Source organism: Pygoscelis adeliae, unplaced genomic scaffold (assembly GCF_000699105.1).
Source record: "Pygoscelis adeliae isolate BGI_AS28 unplaced genomic scaffold, ASM69910v1 Scaffold92, whole genome shotgun sequence".
Taxonomy (NCBI): domain Eukaryota; kingdom Metazoa; phylum Chordata; class Aves; order Sphenisciformes; family Spheniscidae; genus Pygoscelis; species Pygoscelis adeliae.
In genome coordinates this window covers 516569-534090 of record NW_008824306.1, presented here as the reverse complement: position 1 = coordinate 534090, position 17522 = coordinate 516569, and the positions used below count along the sequence as shown (strand labels likewise).

Below are 17522 nucleotides of genomic sequence, written 5' to 3'. Positions count from 1 at the left end.
TGCGGAACCGCGGTTCCTCTCATTAGGGCCTCGCTGCTGTTCATAAACCTTACGGTTCGTTTTTTAATTGTGCGCTCTGTTAGTCTGTAGTAACAGTTTCTCCCGCCAAGTCCGGAGGTTTTTAACAGCGAATTTTAGCAGGAACAAACCCCTTCTCTTTGCAGGGTCGCGACTGACACGCTTCCTGCCAACAGGCTTCGGGAAGGCAGGACCCTCAGTTGAACGGAGGAACTCAAAAGCCACGCGAATGCCGTTTACCCGCAGGTCCCAGCGTATGCACGTTAACACTCGCGCATAAGGCATTCATTAGGAAACGCTGAACCATGTCCCTTTGTAAGTACTTTAGCACACACGGATGAAAATTAGGTTTATAAACTAAAAGGAAACTACAAATTAAGAGGAATATTGTGCTAGCCCCGGAGAGTACATTAAATCCCTCCTGACCCAAGCACGGGGTAAACGAAGTCCAAAGAGAAGTTCGGCGCTTTGGTTCCCATCCTTTCCTTGATGTAAAATGACCTTGCTTCATTCAGATTCACCGAACACAAACACCCAGCCTCGTGCCACCTACACTTGCCAGGATTTTAAAGGATTATGTATTCAGATTCTCTCCTGTGAATGAGGAAATTCAGAAAGAAATGGAGAAACGCATTTTACGAAACTAGTTAAAAACTCATTTCTGCAACTTTTGAACAGCCAGCTAGGTGCAGCAGACTAACAGCCATACCCGAGCTCAAAACTCGTTTCATCTCTGCTCTGCCACACACCGTTAGGGTAGAATCAGACAGACAACTTGCACTTACACATAAAATGCACTCCTCTCAAGGTTATCACTGTTTCTTAAGAAAATTACCTCTGTCCAGTCTGGAAAAGGAATCGATGCTCTCTTCTTCCAGGCTGTAACATTTTCAGTGTAAATTTGCAGTGGGTAGACGGTAAATTGAAAGTCCGGGATTACAAATTTCTACTTCCAGAAAGAATAGCACAGGTATTTTCCCCGTGGACAGTTTCACCCCTTGTTACCGCATCAACTGATGCCCAGCAGGAGACAGGCTGGCACTACGGGGATTTATTTCAGCTAATATGTCAAACGTATCACATACTAGTAACTTTTTCTCATGACATCAAAACCTGAGTGAGATTTGAACAAGCACTGGGAACAGCAAGAAACAAAACAGCTCCAGCCACATCTTTAGCATATAAACAATTTGAAGGTGGCATAGCCGCCTTCGTAAGAAAAACTAAATTCCTCAAAAATAATTTGTTGCCACAGAGGCAGCATTAAACCAGCTTGAATGAGCTTGTCTGCTTTCAGTTTCAATATACGCTGTAAGATTTTGATATACATTGTAAGATTACCTTCGGCCCTCAGTCGAAGAACTGTAGGAAAGCCTTGGTGTTAGATAAAAACGTATTTCAAGGAAGAGTCAAGTGCTACGTACTTTGGATTAGAGTGATAACCGTACTGAATATCAGTATATAGCAGGCAGGCAAGACATTCTACCTTCAGAGGAAGAGGACAGACAACCTCTGAGCATTACAGCCACGAACAGGAGAGAGAAATTCCACTAGCCTCGGACAATAGAAGAGGTGGCGATAACCTGGAGGGATGACATTGTTAACATGATGTTCTCTATACATAAAAGGAGATGTATAACAATCAGCTGAGACCTGTTTTTTGTCAGTCTGTTTCGCAGTTTAGGTAAGAAGTAAAATAAGAAGGCAACGTCACCATCTTCACAGCTTTTACATGCAGGATTAAAGAAAATCTAGTGCTCACAGAACCATCCATGCAGTTAAAACATGACAGTGTTTATTCTGATTCAAAGAGTATCTCCTTTTACCGAGTCTTACTTCATGATTATTCCAGTTACCTGAGGAAAAAAAGGCATCTGTAAATGTACAAGTATATTTAGAAGCCGCTGCTCAGTCTCCACCACATGTAGAGGAGAGGTTAGACGCCAGAGAGACTCTGATCTCTGACGAGTCTAATGAAAATTGGCAGCAGGCTTTAATGCCCCCACTGAGGGAAAAGCAAGAAGTCAGCTGTTATCCAGCAGCAGCTGCCTGGCCAAAAGCACACATGTACTGGCCAGCCCATCACCCCGCACGTCGCTCTGCCCGGGCAGCAGGTCAGAGAGGGAGCCTGAGAAATGAGGGGGTGGGAGGGCGAGGAGAGCTGGGATGGGAGAGGGATCGCAGGGTGCTGCGAAAAGGCGTAACAGACGGGCTTGGGAGGTGCTGGGACATCGAATAAAAATAAGTGGGAAACCAGATTTTACTGGTTTTGTTCCTTCAGGAACAATCTGTTTTTTAAGAAAGAACACTTTATACTCAACTATACACTTTATACTCAACTCTGTGCTGAGATACTGTATTTAGTGAGAAGAACGAGTACCAGCTTCCCCCCACCACACATCACTCATGTTTCAGCTGGGTGACCACAACACCTACATGGCTATAGAATATTTTTCTCCTTCTCTGAGGCTGCACTAGCAAGTCTGGACAGATAATATCACACATTAAGGCATTTTCTCTTCCATTGATAGCACTGCTAGATGACAGCAATGTCATCGGCTTCCTACTGAAGGGCATTAGCTATTGTTTACCCACGGAAGAGCTCTCCTTTGCTTTTCACAAACAGTATAAAAAGCAAAACAAGCAAAACCAACATTGGAAATATATAAGATATCATAATCATGCACTTCAAGGGAAATCTAAACTGCTCTTAATTCTCCTAAAGGGCAAATTCCATCGGCAAGCAACTTACGCTGAAACTGCAGAGTCAAAAATAAATGTCGGCCTCTTTAATGGCTTTGGCAGAAGAGTATAAATTGAAGGGGAGTAATGTGAAAACACAATAGCAAAAACCTGGATTGATGCCGTGAGGTGCTGAGCACTGTGCCTTGATGTAAGAACTCATTTATCCACTTGCTTACTCTTACTCAAGTAAATGGTCTCCCTGGACTCAAACTGCAATTAAGCACGTTTCAGTGTTTAATTGGATGGGAGCAGAATGCCAGGCACTTTGTGGGACTGATCCCACTGAGAGTACCTTGTACACCCCCCAGACACAAACAAAATTTGTAACTCACTAAGAATGAAAGGTGAACCTCAACCCTTTCTCTCTCAAAACCTGCTTCTAAGCCAAAAACTACCCTGGTTCTACTCTTAGCCCCTTCTCGCTAAAAAGTCATACCTACTTTTTTTAAATCCTGTTGGGGAAAACAGGAAAGAATTTCACAGCAAATTGTGAGAATCTCTTAGCTCTTTACAAGAGTGTGTATAGGGTGTGTTTTCTCTATACAAGAAAGTGTATATTTTCTGTGAACAAGACAGGCAGCATCAAGATGGATGGGTTTTTTGTTAGCCACAGTCTCTGCCATCACGCATCCTTAACAGTATGTGCAGAACACTTCCCAGTTTCCTGAAGGTCTCAGCTAGAGCACATCTTTGTGTGTTTTGTGTTAAGGAGGCAGACAAACTGGAGAGAGCACTGAGAAAAAACAGAAAAATTATCACAAATATAAAAGAATGGACTAGGGAGAAAGACTGAAAGGTTTCCCTAGCACCAAATGGCCTGGGAGGGGGGTAAGGTGGTAAGATGGTGTATTAGAATGGTGGTCAAATATGTACGAGGTTGTTACAAAGAGAGGATGCTGATCAGTTGTTCTCCATGTCCAACAAAGGCAAGACAAAAAAGTTACTCTCAGTTTACACAAACCAGCTTCAGAGTAGCTATTAAGCAGCATTTCTAACTATGAGGTTAGGACAAGATACCTCAGGAGGCAGAGAGATCTCCGCTACTGGAGGATGCTGATAGAAGGCTATACAAACATCAGTCAGTGACAGGCTATGCATTTACACTATCCTGCCTCAGAACAATGGGAATGGACTAGATCACCTATGGTCCCAGTTTTCTAGAACTCTACACATCAGCAACTTCCGACTTCTCCTGACTTGCAAAGCACCTAACTTTAACATCCAGAGACATAACCAGTAATTACTGAGCCAGCATTATAGGAGGGGAAGAGCCTTCGCATTTGTGTAACGCTTGGTTGCATTGCTTGGTTGATACAGAACGGTCAGCTGCATTTCATTGCCTGCTGTGAGTAAGAAATCCCCATTCACTGTTCCAGGATATTCGCTCAGACAGAGGATATTTCTGCCAAACAGCGGCAGCGGTCTTGGCTGAAAAAATTCTCAGGGAAGAACCCCCTGTTTTGCATCTCTGGAATTAGACTCACTATTATTATAGATAATATTATGGTTATTGAATATGGCTTCCTCACACACTGGCTAGTATAAGAAAAGATTTATTTTGGTACAGATTGTTATTGCTAGACATGCCAAGCTACTATTAAAAAAGTCCTAATGAGACATGTTTTGCCAATTAAGAAATTTAGTGTTGTAATGGCAGCGCTACATCATTTAATTCCCCCAATGCAGCAGACAAACTTTGATCCAAACACTACACTCTATCTGATCACAAGTCAAGCTGAAAGAAATAGTCTACCCAGGTATTTTGTTTCACAATGTCGGAGAACGGCCATAGTAGGATTCTTCCAACCATCTCTGAACAGTCAGACACTTAGCTATATTTATTGAATAAATAAACTGCCAGAAATTAACTAAGTTGTTTTTGCAGGAAGATGTCCATAATAGAACCATTTGCAAGTCTGACTGAGGGAATTCAAAGACAGATAAACGAAAGCCCCTATTGTTATACATTTTCAAAATGCTTTTCCATTATGGACATAGTTGCTAAATGTTTCCAGAATTTAGTGCTGAAACTTCACAGGATACATACTCTAATGGTCCAGAATACACAAAACTGCACTGTAAAAACCAATAATGTGATAGACTACTACTGTTGTGTCAGAAAATCTTATTATGTGAGGATTCTGACATCCATATAAAATGAAACATGGTATAATGGGGAATAATTGAGCTCATTCTACTTACCCACTCACTACATGATCTTTATTATTTTCTGACTGCAAACACAGCTATTGGAATGGGAGGGGGAAGGAGAGAAGAAGAATTGGCAGTCTATCCATATGACTGTTTTGTCATTCTAGTTTTGAAATAGAGGCAGTTAGGAACAGAATATGCACATTATGTGATAGTTTTCAATGGAGTAACATAGAAGAAAGCCCTTCTGGATCACCTGCAAAATTACCGCTTTGCTGTTTAACAGCCTACAACAGATTGTTATTGCTAAAGGTTTTAATGAACATGTTTTGTCAGTAATAAAATTCGAAGACAGCTCTGTCAAACTCAGAAGTATAAAAATGCTCATAAGGAAAGGATAATTATCACTACTTACCGATTCCGTACTTTGTCCTGTAATACTCTTTAGTGAATTCATCACAATCACATAGTATTATCTTCCTTCCCCAAACATTAATTACTGCCCCTATTTTCAGGTCACTGTCTCTGTAAAATTCCTGATGCACTGCTCCTGTCTAATAAAAGAGGGAACGGCAGCTCTATAAACCTCAGAATCCCACAACCTTTCTTAAAATCTAGGTCATTTAGTGCGTGTGATTTAAAATATAACCTTCATAGTCCATTTGCAAGTATTTTTCACCCCATGCTAAACTACCGCACTTTCAGAAACGTGGAATTTACATACAATAAATCTCAGTAGTTTTCATTTGAGCTATTCTCTAATGGCAACACAATTTTATAAATAACTCTGTTGTAGAGGATAACCACGACAGAAATTACAAAAATTACTACGAAGACACTCAACAGCTGGAGGCATTCAGTAATATCTGACCTTACGATTGTCCAGAATGTAACGGCTTCTGTTTCCTACTAACTTTCCAAACACATTGAGAACAGTGCGACTGGTGATTGTGCCTGGCTGATACAGCCCGGTGGGAGCATACTGCAAGAAAAGAGACCAACTCTCAAGAAACACAGTTAACAGTGAAGAACGAGAACTCGGTTACCTTAAAACTAGCAGGTTTTCTACAGACTGACTGTGACTGCAGTATTTTCTTGGGAGAATTTTTAGTAAATTCTAAGGTAAGATTACACCTCCGAACCTAAAAGCCCGTCTATATGTCAAAAGCCAGTATGTATACCAGAAGAAGCATTCAGAATCTTACTGTTTATCCAAGAGTAAAGTCTCCTTTTTCTTGGAAGCAAACAGAAAGCAAAGGTTAGCACACCCAAAGTAGCACACCCCTGTCCACATCTGCTCTAAAGGCTATTATTTTGATTGGTAATAATTATAAAAACGTGCAAAAGAACCACTCAAGGTTGCTCCTACTGTGCTAACCACTGCACAAATACGGGGGATTCAAGTCAGCATGATTCTATTGGCAAAAATGTTAGTATTTTTGTTTCTATTGTCATTTTCAAAATTACAATAGTAATTTATCCCAGTAATATCAAACTTAATACACCACCACATTACATTTTTAAATCATGAACAAACTTCTGAGGCAGGGTAACCAAAGTGGGTTATTTTGTCATACCACCTTCCCTGACACCCCAACTTTTGACTGATCTCCTCTGCTGTCCTTCTCAAAATTTCCACTGAATTCAGAGGAAGAAGCCAGCCCTTAAAATTGCAACATGCACTTCAATGGTAGAAGGGGTCTGTCAGCATAGAGCCACTGCTAATCTCAGAACATAGCATGCACAAGGTGAGACAAGTGTAATATTTTGCTGTTAGGTTTTTACTATAAAATCTCACGTACGTGTATGGCATCACAAATAGATTACCAGTATCAGAAGGAAAGGAGGGAAAAGATTCCCCAGTGTTTTACTCCATCTGTGGGTTGACGTGGTTCTATCAGCAGGATCTGTCTGGACCAATACGGAAGTGTATCCAGCTCGTTAATTTTATAATCATAATAGGTTACAGAGGACTCAAACCCCTTGAAGATTTCTCTGAGAGGAGCCTTCTCAAATAAGCACCTGATTAATGCCTGGCAAAGCTTATTCATAGATTCCTATTGATTTTCACCAGCTTTGCATAAGGTCCCAAATCTAGGAACTCCATTTTAAGAAATCATTCTAGATTTGCTACAAAGAAGTAATGTTATGGCATACTAAAACTGGACTTTTCCAAAGGTTCCAAATATAAATCATATGGATCAAATCTGAATTCACCTCAGTTTTACATTAGTTTATCTAACAAGATGAATTCATTTTCTGTACTTCCATTACTGCACAGCTTTTGTAATACATTTACGTTAATACACTAATATGGGAGAAACAAAATCATAGGATATCTTTCTGCCTAAATTCTCTCTCCTTTTAATTTAAACATGACAAGCCTAAACTTATTTTTTTCCATCACTTATTATGTTGTTATATGAATATGTGTGCAAAACCTAAATCATGCAATTATGCTTAATACTCTGACAACACTTTCTAAATATCATTACAATCCTAACACGGGATTTTCAAAACAAGGCATTTAATATTTCTTAATTAGCAGAAGAATTCGAAATAAGCTGAAATTTTCATCCCTCACCTTTGGAAGCTTATCTCTTCTGAGGAAAAGTGGAACTACATCCCGGCCTGAGTTTACTGGTATAATTTCTTTTATATCAATAGTATCATCAGACAAATAATAGCGCAGAACAAGTTCCCGTGGGTCATGAAACATGGATTCTGGGTCATCCCACACGCAGAAAAAACGTAAAATATGTCCATTATGCTCCAGAAATTGTTTCAAAGTGTCAATGCGCTCATAAGGGCGCAATGGCTTCATACTATCCAGAATCTGCAGATAAAGGAGAAATTAAGAGAAACACCTTTTTAATTATTTGCTCTTAAAAACAGGATACCAAACTGCAGGGTACCATCTAATCTTAGAACATGCTTTTAGGATTTTCAAATAACACCACACAATTACAATACATGAAACACTGTTTATGCCATTACCAAAGAACTATTTACAGGGTTGCTGAGCCCTCAGAAAATGTATTAAAACAATTTTGGATTGGTTTTGATCTTTGTTTTTCTTGCAGTAAGGTCCTTCAGATCAGAAAATTGTTAAATTATTTATAGTACAGCTCACATTTTCAACAAATTGCCCATGGTAATCAGATGACTACAAATCCAAATAGCATCACCCTTCCTGATTTACTTCCTTGAAAATTATTTTTATAGATGATGTGGTATAAAGAATTAATTCTTTCTTTACCCTTTGGCTTTTCTTTCTTTTAGCTTTAAAACACAGTTAATTAACTTTTGATTCATGTCATACAGTTGGCAGGTACTGGGTATGTATGCTCTCCTCTCAATATACGCCCATAGGTCTGAAAAGGAATAGCAAATTTCCAACTAAAAATATATTCCAGCTGATGTGATCTATGACAAGATGCCATCTACAGTCATGGTTGCTGCAAAACCAGTAGCACTGCATTAAATCGGATCCCGTGATGATGATTCAATCCAAGGACTGCATTTACATACAGTTAGTTACAGTCACATATATAAACGTTGTTCTGAACAAGGTGTTCCTCCTAAGTCAAAATCCATCATGCCCAAAGTGGGTTAAAGGGGCAAGATAGTCCTTCTAATCTACAAAATTATACACCATTGCTTCCAAAGGAGAATGGTGACAGACATCAATGACACAAAGTAAGCTGAGCTGTCTGAACAGAAAGAACTATTGACTATGGATAGATTTCTATTTATCCACTGATGCATCTTCTGGCCTTAAAAGTCTGAGAGGGAAAAGGCCCATTATTTCAGAGCATCAAATCTTAAAATAAGGAGAGCAGAACCAAGTTTTGCCTGCCAATGTCCTTGCTCACATTTCAGGCATCGTCATGCTCATATTCATGGTATTTACCATCCCAGTACTATCTTTCCTCCTTCCTGATCCTTGAAGATGCAGTGAGCAATCAAATACAGCCACAGAGCCAGACAACATCACCATCCGTGGGATATCATCTCCAACAATACAGAAATATGAACCTAAGTGTCTTGCTACGTTTTTCATTGGTCTCATTTTCTCTCTCATTGTATTCCTTCCTTTCCTTCGTACCTTCATTTTCTAGCCACCTGCACTATTAGGAGTCTGGTGCAAACCAATTTAATTTTGATCAAAGCAGTCCAGAGCAATCCACCCTTAATAAATAAAAAAAATTACCTTCCACAACTTAGTCACAGAAAAGTGAGAGCATAAAGCAGCCAGAATTTGCAAGATAACTTTTCTGTAATTTCTCAACAACTGAGAAAATTAAGACATAGATTTCAGTCATTTTTGGTCTTCTGATGCTCTTATTTCTCAACCCTCTATTTCCCCTCTCCATTCTCTTTAGGCATACATATGCACAATACTTGAATGTTTTGCTTGTTGTTTTTACAAAAAAAAAAAAAAATCTAAGCAGGTTATGCAGTACCATAGATAATGTTGACACAGTCTGCCAATATCAAGACAACTCGGCATGTGTTAATACACACTTGTTACCGACAAGGCCTGAGTAAGGGAAAAGCAACCCATGGCCAGCCTGAGCCACAACTACGCAGAACCAGGAGATGTATTACAAATATTACTTTTCACTGGGGGACTGCAAAAAGCCTGAAAGCATGAATGAAGTGAAACCAACGTGTTGGCCTGAGAATTCCTCAAAGATATGCAAATGTTCCTACACATCCCAGTCATAATTACCTTCCATTTTTGCTGCTGAGAGCTGCAGCAGTTTTCTCAATAGGAGGATTAAGTTGAATGCAACAGACACGTGTAGTATCTGTCGCTTTCAGAGTACTAGGCTGGATCTATCACAACCGGCTGCATATCGTGGGCCAACAGTCCTAACAGAGTCAGGTCAAGAGAAAAATACAGTGCCATCTGCACTCATATTAATCGAGAAAAACAGAAGTGAAAGAAACTGTCATTATCCCCTACAGAAAAAACATTACTCCCACTACTATTCCCAGAGAAAAGACCTCAAATCCTGCAGAGAGGAATCCACGTAGCATGTAGGAGCTGTGAGTGAGATTTTTGGAGGAGGTATGTATGTGTTCCCATATACTCATAAAAGAGGGAACTGCGTTCAAATAAAATCTCACAAGTCTTAAAACTGCAGAGTGCTAGGTTCTCTGTGACAGCAGAATTTGCTTTACATATGCAAAGAGCTGTTAATAACATGTGGGGTAGAGATGAAGGATGACATAGGAATAGACCAAGTAAGTGAGTCTGCAGGAAGCCATGGATGTGCTTGAACCACAGTTCCAATTAGATCTTCCTTTAAAGACTTTAAAAGTGTTTATTATGATTAAATTAGCTCAAGCAAAATCATCAGTAGAACATATAATAGGTACTTTTTTTTTTTTTCAGTTTAATACGGAAAGGTTTATTTTATTTTTCCCAATTAATTTTGTTCTGTTTCAAAAGGTGTGTGAACACATCAGGAGAAAATCAGTTCTATTTGGGACTTCACTATGTTAGTACAATGAGCCATATAACAAAATTTTAAAAAGCAAGTTTTCTCTTGCGATTCATTATGTTGAAATAGCTACTTCTGCATACTTTCTATTTGCTATTAGAGAAATATTTTATATAATGCATATTACTAATGGAAACGGCACTTTTATTAAAATCGAGTTTTCACTATTACTGCCTCATCTGACCTTTTGCCGCTCTTTGGTGTACGGGTCATCTGGACGACCTGAGGGAGGATTTAATCTAACTCCCATCTTCCTCAGGAAATTTTTTGTAAATTGGTCACAATCTATAATCTTATATCTTCGGGCATAAAGGATTACTTCTATGTTGATATTGAAATGATCTATAGTATAGAACTGATCTTCATGAGGAGGTGGAAGTGGAATCCGATGCCGTCGAACAATAGTTCCTGTAAAAGAATTAGAATAAATTCATAGAGCGAATATCTTTTGCTCTAAGGATCACTTCACAGACTTGTTAATTTTCTATGCTGTATGACCAAAACAGATGAAGCCATATGGGACAAACAAAATTATCCTTCATTCAGCAAAACAACTATTAGGTAAGAGGATCCTTTTTATTAACAACAATACTTTACGCTGATCATCCTCTAGAACCTCAAGTTCTAGTATTTGACTTAAGTAATACAGAAAATGACCACCTTCTGGAGCAAACAGGAAACCACTGGAATAAATCCCCATGTGTTGCTGCAAACATAACAGGTTAGTGTTTTTTCAAAAAGAAGAGCAAAGACATTGCTCTCATTAAGAAGAGAGATGTCTTTTTCACTTTTTCTGAGAAGCAAAGCAGTCTCCAGTACTCATTAGTATCATTAATTTTCTTTAAAAAAAACCCCACACAAAAAGTTGTGCAAAAAAACATGTGGCAGGGGTGTACAGGAGGGACTATTTGTCTACGCCCTGCAGGGTGAGGAGAGCCATATCTAGCTAAGGTTAGAGAAAAAAACTGCCCTACCAAGGAGAAAAGTGTGATCCCTCAAGCATGGAAGCAGGTGCATTCAACTGAGCTTCCTAAAGGAGCAACCTGAAAGCAGACACAACTGAGATGAGTTGGGCTGATTGCTGGGCTGCAGTAGAGAAATGTAAATATTGATCTATCTCAGAAATACAGAGCCAGGAACTCATAACCCATAGTCTAACAGGAACACTATCCAAAAGAAAAAGAAAGGGAAAATAAAAAGAAAAAAGAGACACATTTTAAGTTTGTTAAATTAAGTACACACTTAAGTTTTCTTTAGTCTTTAAATGAAAGGACTGTTATTCTGGGAGCATTGTATTTGTTCACATTTACCACATTAAAAGAGAAGGAATCTGCTATTGGTCTATCAGCTGAAAACTCACAAATACATTGATGAATTGGGTAATGCTTCAGAAGTACTCACTGCTGATGATTAGATTCCCATCTCTCATATGGAAAGGTTGAGAGAGCTGGGTCCAATGTCTATAAATACCTGATGGGAGGGAATGAAGAAGATGGAGCCAGGCTCTTCTCCATGGTGTCTGACACCAGACACCACTGACAGGACAGGAGGCAACAGGCACAAATCAAAAGATACAAAATTCCACGTGAACACAAGAAAACACTTTTTTACTGTGAGGGTGATGAAACACTGGAACAGGCGGTGCAAAAAGGTTGTAGAGTCTCTATCCTTGGAGATACTTAAAACCCAACTGGACAAGGCCCTGGGCACCTGGCTCTAGCTGATCCTGCTTTGAGTAGGGGGGTTGGACTAGACAATCTTAAGATATCCCTTCCAACCTCAACGATTCTGTGATACTACAAGTATTTTAGAACCAACTTATAAGATACAGCCTCAGTAGATTAAACAAATATGTAACGCATACATTAAAGAAAGGTATGCAGCTGCATATATGACAAGCTATGATTTATTCTGAGTGAAGTTAGAGTTCACAAAGAACAGCAGATTGGCAAAGCTGGGACTAAACTCTTCTTTTCAGCATTATGAGAGAACAAAAAGGACAACAGTGGAAGTTTTGCCACATCAATACCTCGATATAGTTGTGTGAAAATACCCTGCAGAGAATAAAAAGATGGTCCAGTCTTCAACCTCAAGCTCTTTGCTGTGCTTACCAGCCCAGACACCTCTGTAACACCAGCTTTATAATGAGGATACCCACTGGCTAAGACCAGATAGGAACCACCAACCCATACTATTGTAACAATTCCTTGCTACCATAGGTTCCCAACAACTATAAAATTACAGTAATTATAAAAGGTGCAACTTTAAGACAACTAAACACACAAAAATTCCAAAACTAAAAATAGTTCCAGTACTAACCTCCTACTACAATAATAGTTTACTAGACACAATTATCTAAAAAGTCTGTCTCATTATCTCTCACTACAGAACTGGATCTCTTTCCAGTGCCCTTCAGCTGTACATCTGGTAGTGTTTCCCACTGAGTCCCGTTTGATGATTTTCCAGCTCTGCTATTTTGTTTTGGGCGTAGGGGGGGGTGGAGGGGGGCCTGGGGAGAGAGGGGATGAAGAGAGGCAGAGGAGGAGGGAGAAAGATATTGTTGTGTGGTTTTGTCTGGTGTTTGAAGGGCCTTATTTCTGAGTTAGTCCATGGAAATGCTTTATTGTTCGCTTTATTTTCCTAAGGACTAATCTGTATGAAATACCTTCCACTACTACATTATCAGAGTTGTTTGTTAAATTCTAACTCCTACAATGAAAACATACCCTTAATTTTTCAGGGGAATAAAGCAACAAAGCAGATTTACTTTACATTCCCATTAAAATAATTATTTAAGACCCATTCAGCATCCTGATGTTTCACATCTACCAAATCTGACATTCTGGTTACTGACCTTTGTAAAATAAATTTGAACCTCTATCTGCTTAAACATACTTATACACATATTTAAGATGCATCCTCGTGGAAATAGTAGTCAGAAAACATGGTAATTAGCACATTTTAACATGATGCAAAACTGCATCGCATTACCATTAACAAAATCACATACTTTAAAATATGTTACCTGATTTTGGCTAATCCTTGGGTCACTCCTACAAAAATCAACAGATAATGTGCTAAGTCAGAACAGTCCTCCGCATAAATGCAAATCCTGTTGAATCATCGTTTTAGTGAAAATATAATGGTTGACACTTTTCTAATATGAGGTGATTTCTGAGGGTATATTCACCTCAGAACTGGTGAATAAGCCTTCAGCTAGCTTTTCATATCACTTTTCAAAGTATAATACACACGCCCATTTTGTTCTGAGGGATAAGAATTTCTTTCCTAACGGAAAATGTGTTGTAAAGATATTATCTGTAGCAATCCTTTGCTTTTATTAAGTATCACTGTGCCTGATCTACACATGTAGAGGATACCTTTTATATTGCTGAATTTGAAATTTAATAAAACCTGATCAGCTCAGGTTAGGTCTCAGCATTTTTTAAGTTGTCCTTCCTTCTGGAAAATAATTACATTTCTACTTCTAGAAGTTTGCTACAAGTTGTTAAAGGATGACCTGGGCACGTGCAACACTCAGGTTGCTCAGGATGGATGGCTATTCTTGATGTTTCTTTTGTCTTTTGTCAGTTTATTGAGCAGGCTATCCTACTGCACCACCAAGCATTATTTTAAATATTTGCATCTGGTCAGGCTAAAGCTCTCCTCTACTGTGCTCTTGTAAAGGAAGTTGGGGTACTGCTTTTCCCTGACAGTGGTGGTGGCATCAAGTTCCCATACCATAATTTGTAGCGTATCTTCTTTTCTCCCAGGGCTTCTGATTATTTGGCAACTTACAGCAGCAGCTTAAGGAGACCTTAATAGTAGTGAAGGCCTTTTGACTATGGGGCAGCTCATGAAGCTGGGCAGCAAATGATTTGGTCTCTGCTGCTACACTGCTCTACAGAAGAAATAAAGTGGCATCGAGAATTTCCTCAGCACAGCTTTCTGACTCCCTCTGCACTACTCAGGAGTGCATTAGAGAGAGGAGAGGAATGGGTAACACCTGGAGTTTGACTGCTTGCACAGAAAGGAGGAGAAGCAACCAATACTATTCCCGCAACACAAAGAGTTCACCCCAATAAACAAGGAGGCTTCTTACATTCACTTATTCACCCGTCTCAGAACACAGCAAGGTCATGATTTGGCCACCATTAAGTATGGCAAAATCACAATTATTTCAAGGCCTCAGGGGAGGTCTTAAACTCTTAGATAATCATTTATATTGGAGGAGCTGACTGCAACTTCACTTTCCCGCTTGTACTTTCCTCTTCAGCCAGCCGGCCTTGGGAACCCAGCCAGCAGGCAGCTCCGCTCTCTTTTTCAGCTGCCTGACCTTGGGGAAACCGGCCAGCTGCTCCACTCTGCTCTGGCTTGCAGGGCCTGGATTGCACTGGAAGCTACAGTCAACCCCATGGGACATAAATGACCTTTTGATAAGGCAGTATCAGTCAGCCACAGTCCTGTTAACTGGGAATTAGATCTACAAAACACTTACACTGCCATATCTAGCCTGGCTCTCTATGGGAGAATTTCTTTTTATACGGGAAGAATAATTAGCATTCTGGCTCTGGAAGAACACAGTGGAGTTTGTTATGCAGTCGAGTTTACTGTCCTCCTCTTCACTCTGTACTCCTTTATCTTTAGTTAGTTTTTGTGCACTGTGATTGTCCTGGTATTTTTTGCTTTGATTCTAGTTTCTCAAGTTCAGGTTGGCCTCTGCATTCCTTTGTGTTTTGCATTGAATTTCTCTGTACGTCTAGATTTCTTCTAATGCTTCTAATATTTTCCAAAGTTCAAACTATAGCAAGGCAGTTTCCAAAACTAAGTGCAGTTTAAATTTCAGTTATTTGGTAGCAACCTTATCTGTCCAAATTCATGTCCAAGTACAGCAGCCAATTCCATAATGCACTTTTTTAAAGTCACTGAAATACATTTCCCACAGATCATTTACTGTGTCACTCTGAGATTTTGATCAATGGTAAAAGCACATTTTCTGGCTTTTTTTTTTCTTTCCAAAGCCAATTTGTTTTAGTTTTGTAAAATCATAATGGAAGTTAGAAATTCTTCTACCTTCTTTGACAGCTATTCCTTCACCAAATCTTCCTGCAGTCCATAAGCCTCTCCGTTTTTTTTCTGCAAAGCCACAAGTGCTACCCACAGTGGAGAGGACAGTGGGAAACTACTACCTTTCTCTGATCCCACCATGCCCAGGGACACCCATTCAGACCATCAAGCTCTCATTTGTGGGTTACGGCACAAGCACTAGTAATCCCGTGGCCTCAAGGCATTAACCGGCCAAGCTAAGAAGATCTACCTTTGATCTACCCCACCACCTGCCTCTGATATACCCCACCATTGCTATATCTACTCTGCAAGAAGACTCCTGAGAACAGCCATTTGAGCCATCTATTTTACATCTCTTCTGTCGGGGTAAACATCCAAGTTAAGGTCACCACCACCTTCTGCCTTCAACCGTTCAATTCCACTTTTTCCATTACAGTTTTTTGCTGTTCCTCCTTTACATAACCCCTTTCCTGCCACTGCAACTCTCCAACTGTTCACACAGACTCAGCCTACCTTGCTCCTGATGTTCCCACACTTCTTTCTTCACCCACATCTCCACACCTGTGCTCTTTTGTTCAGTGTAGTTTGCCTTTCAACAACCCAAGCTCTCCTACAGTTGAACTCTCCTCTACAAGCCCCTGGCCTATTAATTAACTGAAACGTTGTATTTCAGCAGCCGTGCAGAGGACAGCATTATGGTTAAGATCCTGAACTTCAGTTCAGTTCCTCATCCTGTTAACAACCTTTTCTGCATGATCATGGGCAAGATTTTCATTCCTTTGTGCCTCAGTTTACCAGATTCACAATGCAGACAGTTATGCTTGTTGTTCTCAGCCTTACGAATTCCCAGTCAGGACAGGGAAGTTGAATAATATGAGAGATATATAATTATAATAAAAAAGATAACAGGCCAATTTTTAATTGAAAACGGAGTAAGACTAGCAGCTAATGGTTTTTAAGAAATGCTGCTTTTGTATATATTCAACAACAAATATTTAGTGCCTTTAACATAACAACTTTGTGGCTTTTTTTCAGTTACGGAGCATGAAGTCACTGCCCAAGTGCACGTGAGTAAAGAATCCTCTGATAGGCATCTCCATCACCTTTTTCCCTCTACATCATATTAACCTCTAGGATAATAAGAATATTTATGTAGATGTATATGATAAAGTATAGGCCTCAGATCTTCTCATCAACTGTGAAGCCTAAACACATCCCAAATGGTCCTTGGGCCTTTCAATCTACAGTATCTCTTCCTTCCTAAACACAATCAATATACTGAGCTTCTTTACCAGCCCAGGTACCAGCAACAAACAAATAAAGTGCACTTTTGAGATCCTGGAACATTTCTTTTTAATCCATCAGTTTAATACGTTGTGTATACTCATTTATCCCACATAAAGTACTCATACAAAACCGTAGAGGCCTTGAAAACATCCTGGCATGGAAGACTGAGAGAATTCTTGTTTCTCTCTAACGCTATTCAGTTAATTTTAGATCCAGTGCCAAAAGTGACTCCAAAACCATTAACATAAGATACAACCAAGGAAATAGGGGGAAATTGTAGCCTTCCTGTCACCACAGGATTATGACTAGACTGCCAGGAACATCAGGCCTGAAGGGGCAGCCTGCACAACCCATACTACAAAGACCATGAAAATGACTCATTACTACAGCTAAATTCAAAGGAATCAGCTTTGAATTTGCTTTATCCTGCTCTAATGAACCTGGCTTCCACCTTCCCTCCCAAAGACGTTGCCTCTGCCTCTCAGGTTAACTGTCCTTCCTTTGTCGACAGTCATTTGTTCTAAACCACAAAATCCAGAAACAGCCGCTCCCACTCCCGTGATATACAAGTCAAGGAAAACCTAAACCCGATGATGTCTCCAGCCTCACACATATGAGTGCAGGGAGGGGGTAAGTAACTTGTAAGTTCCAAGGAGAAGAGATCCAACATGCTTTTCTTCAAGTCTTGAAAAAGCCCAGGTAGGAGTAGGACAAGGTTCCTCTGAATTCAAAATCAGTTCC

General features: G+C 39.7%; 1 protein-coding gene across 1 annotated transcript in view; it reads right to left on the bottom strand.

Annotated features, from left to right (window-relative positions):
* Positions 1 to 17522, bottom strand: part of EFHC2 (EF-hand domain (C-terminal) containing 2) — a 53403-nt gene that overhangs the window by 30128 nt on the left and 5753 nt on the right. The window contains exons 3-6 of the mRNA XM_009318886.1: positions 10612 to 10835; positions 7499 to 7750; positions 5786 to 5896; positions 5330 to 5468 (exon numbers count right to left, since the gene is read on the bottom strand). Of these exons, the coding sequence (XP_009317161.1) occupies positions 5330 to 5468; positions 5786 to 5896; positions 7499 to 7750; positions 10612 to 10835 (726 nt within the window). The remainder of the gene's footprint in view (positions 1 to 5329; positions 5469 to 5785; positions 5897 to 7498; positions 7751 to 10611; positions 10836 to 17522) is intronic.